The 2269-nt window shown below is 39.9% G+C and overlaps 1 protein-coding gene across 1 annotated transcript; it reads left to right on the forward strand.

Annotated features, from left to right (window-relative positions):
• Window positions 1-1119: 1119 nt before the first annotated feature.
• On the forward strand, window positions 1120-2058 carry LOC125119101 (olfactory receptor 4F3/4F16/4F29-like). Its single transcript, XM_047765949.1, has one exon. It carries the CDS (start codon window positions 1120-1122, stop codon window positions 2056-2058), a length of 939 nt encoding a protein of 312 aa, XP_047621905.1.
• The last annotated feature ends 211 nt before the right edge of the window (window positions 2059-2269 follow it).

Raw genomic sequence — 2269 nt, forward strand, 5'->3', positions numbered from 1 at the left:
TTATATAGCAAACCTCAGAAATTGTGATGAATTTGACACATAAGTCAAACTGGCTTCCTTAACTTCCTGACTTCCTGTAACACAACCTCCCCACCCTCCCAGCCCCACCATGCACATCTCAGCCATGCCCTGGCTGCCAACCACTCTTCTAGGTACCTTCACTTGTACTTCTGGGAGCCTATGCAGATGTCCTGGGCCACCAATATCTAGTTTATCCTTTCCTGGGACCTGTCATGCCCTAGAGTCACCTCTGTGCCCCACGCCTGATTCTCTTATGCTCACCACTACTCTTTGACTTTGTATGAATTACAAATATGATTGTAAGTTATAAGTAGTGATATAAAATGACTCCAGAAACATATCATGGGCCTGAGATAGGTGAGATTAAGAAATGACGACACAACTTGAAAAGTTGAAGAATTGTTTTATAAACAGTTTAAAAATAGAACCAGTGAAGGAGTTCGCATTGTAGCACAGCTGAAACGGATCTGACTAGTGTCCATGAGGACGCAGGTTCAATCACTGGCCTCACTAGTGGGTTAAGGATCCCCCGTTGCTGTGAGCTGTGGTGTAGGTAGCAGATATGGCTGGCATCTTGCGTTGCTGTTGTTGTGGCCTAAGTCAGCAGCTGTAGCTCTGATTTTACCCCTAGCCTGGAAATTTCCATATGCTGTGGGGGTAGGTCTAAAAAGAAAAAAAAAAAGATTTTTTAATAAAGATAAAAAAATAAAAACAGAACCAGTGAGTTCTGACAAATGCCATTACCAACTCTTTCTTTCCTCTTTCTATTGCTCTGTACCATCTAGACTGCCCCTCTCAATCCTTGCCATCCACATCTATTATGTTTCATACTTGTTCCATTCTCTTATTTGTAGATGACTAGTCCTGGAGGATATGGTAAAGGGATATTGCATGTGGAAGTGACTCAACTGCTTTAAGTGACCACAGGTAAAAAATGCTTATTTAGTGATGATATGGCCCTGAGAAGGAATTGTGAAGTTATAGTGTTCACACTGTGAATATCCTTGAATAATTAATCATTATAATATAGAACATTAACATTCTTATTTTCATTTTCTTTACCTTTTTCTTTATCTGAAAACTCAAGCTGATAAATCAATGGATGGAACCAATCATTCTGTGGTATCAGAGTTTGTGTTCCTGGGACTCACCAACTCCTGGGAAATACAACTTCTCCTCTTTCTGTTCTCTTCTGTTTTTTACATCGCAAGCATGATGGGAAACTCCCTCATTATGCTCACTGTGACTTCCGACCGTCACTTACACTCCCCCATGTACTTTCTGTTAGCCAACCTCTCCTTCATTGACTTAGGAGTTTCTTCTGTCTTTTCTCCCAAGATGATTTATGATCTGTTCAGGAAACATAAAGTCATCTCCTTCAGTGGCTGCATCGCTCAAATCTTCTTCCTCCACCTCATTGGTAGTGTGGAGATGGTGCTTCTCATTGCCATGGCCTTTGACAGATATGTCGCCATATGTAAGCCTCTTCACTATTTGACTATTATGAACCCCAAAATATGTATTCTGTTTCTGGTTGCTGCATGGATAATTGGTTTGGTTCACTCTGTGGTTCAACTGGTTTTTGTTGTAAAATTGCCATTCTGTGGCCCTAATGTTCTAGACAGCTTTTACTGTGACCTTCCTCGGTTCATCAAACTTGCCTGCACAGATACCTATAGGCTAGAGTTCATGGTCACTGCCAACAGTGGATTTATATCCCTGGGATCGTTTGTCATATTGTTCATCTCCTACATTTTTATCCTGATTACTGTTCAGAAACACTCTTCAGGGAGCTCATCTAAGGCCCTCTCCACCTTGTCAACTCATGTCATGGTGGTGATTTTATTTTTCGGTCCTTGCATTTTTGCTTATATCTGGCCTCATCCCACATCCCACCTAGACAAATTCCTTGCTGTTTTTGATGCAGTTCTCACTCCTTTTTTAAATTCAGTCATCTATACATTCAGGAACAAAGAAATGAAAATGGCAATGAGGAAAGTATGCAGTCAGATTTTTATTTATAGGAGGATTTCGTAAATGCCAAAAGTATCATGAAGTCTCCTTAGTCACATGGAGTAATATTGAATTTCCATTATTTTAATATCAGGAGCATCTAAGTACCTTATGAACATTTAGTTGTCCCACATTAAAATAACATGGTTCTTTTAAAAATGTTAAGTGAGAGATTGTGTTACTCTATATGGTTGGAGAAAGAATGTGGTAAAATGTGTCTTCTGGAGAAGTCCAA

Source organism: Phacochoerus africanus, unplaced genomic scaffold (assembly GCF_016906955.1).
Source record: "Phacochoerus africanus isolate WHEZ1 unplaced genomic scaffold, ROS_Pafr_v1 Scaffold_128, whole genome shotgun sequence".
NCBI lineage: Eukaryota > Metazoa > Chordata > Mammalia > Artiodactyla > Suidae > Phacochoerus > Phacochoerus africanus.

Bases quoted from the DNA above. Each gene is read 5' to 3' on its own strand.
- LOC125119101 (XM_047765949.1), top strand. From the start codon at position 1,120: ATGGATGGAACCAATCATTCTGTGGTATCAGAGTTTGTGTTCCTGGGA.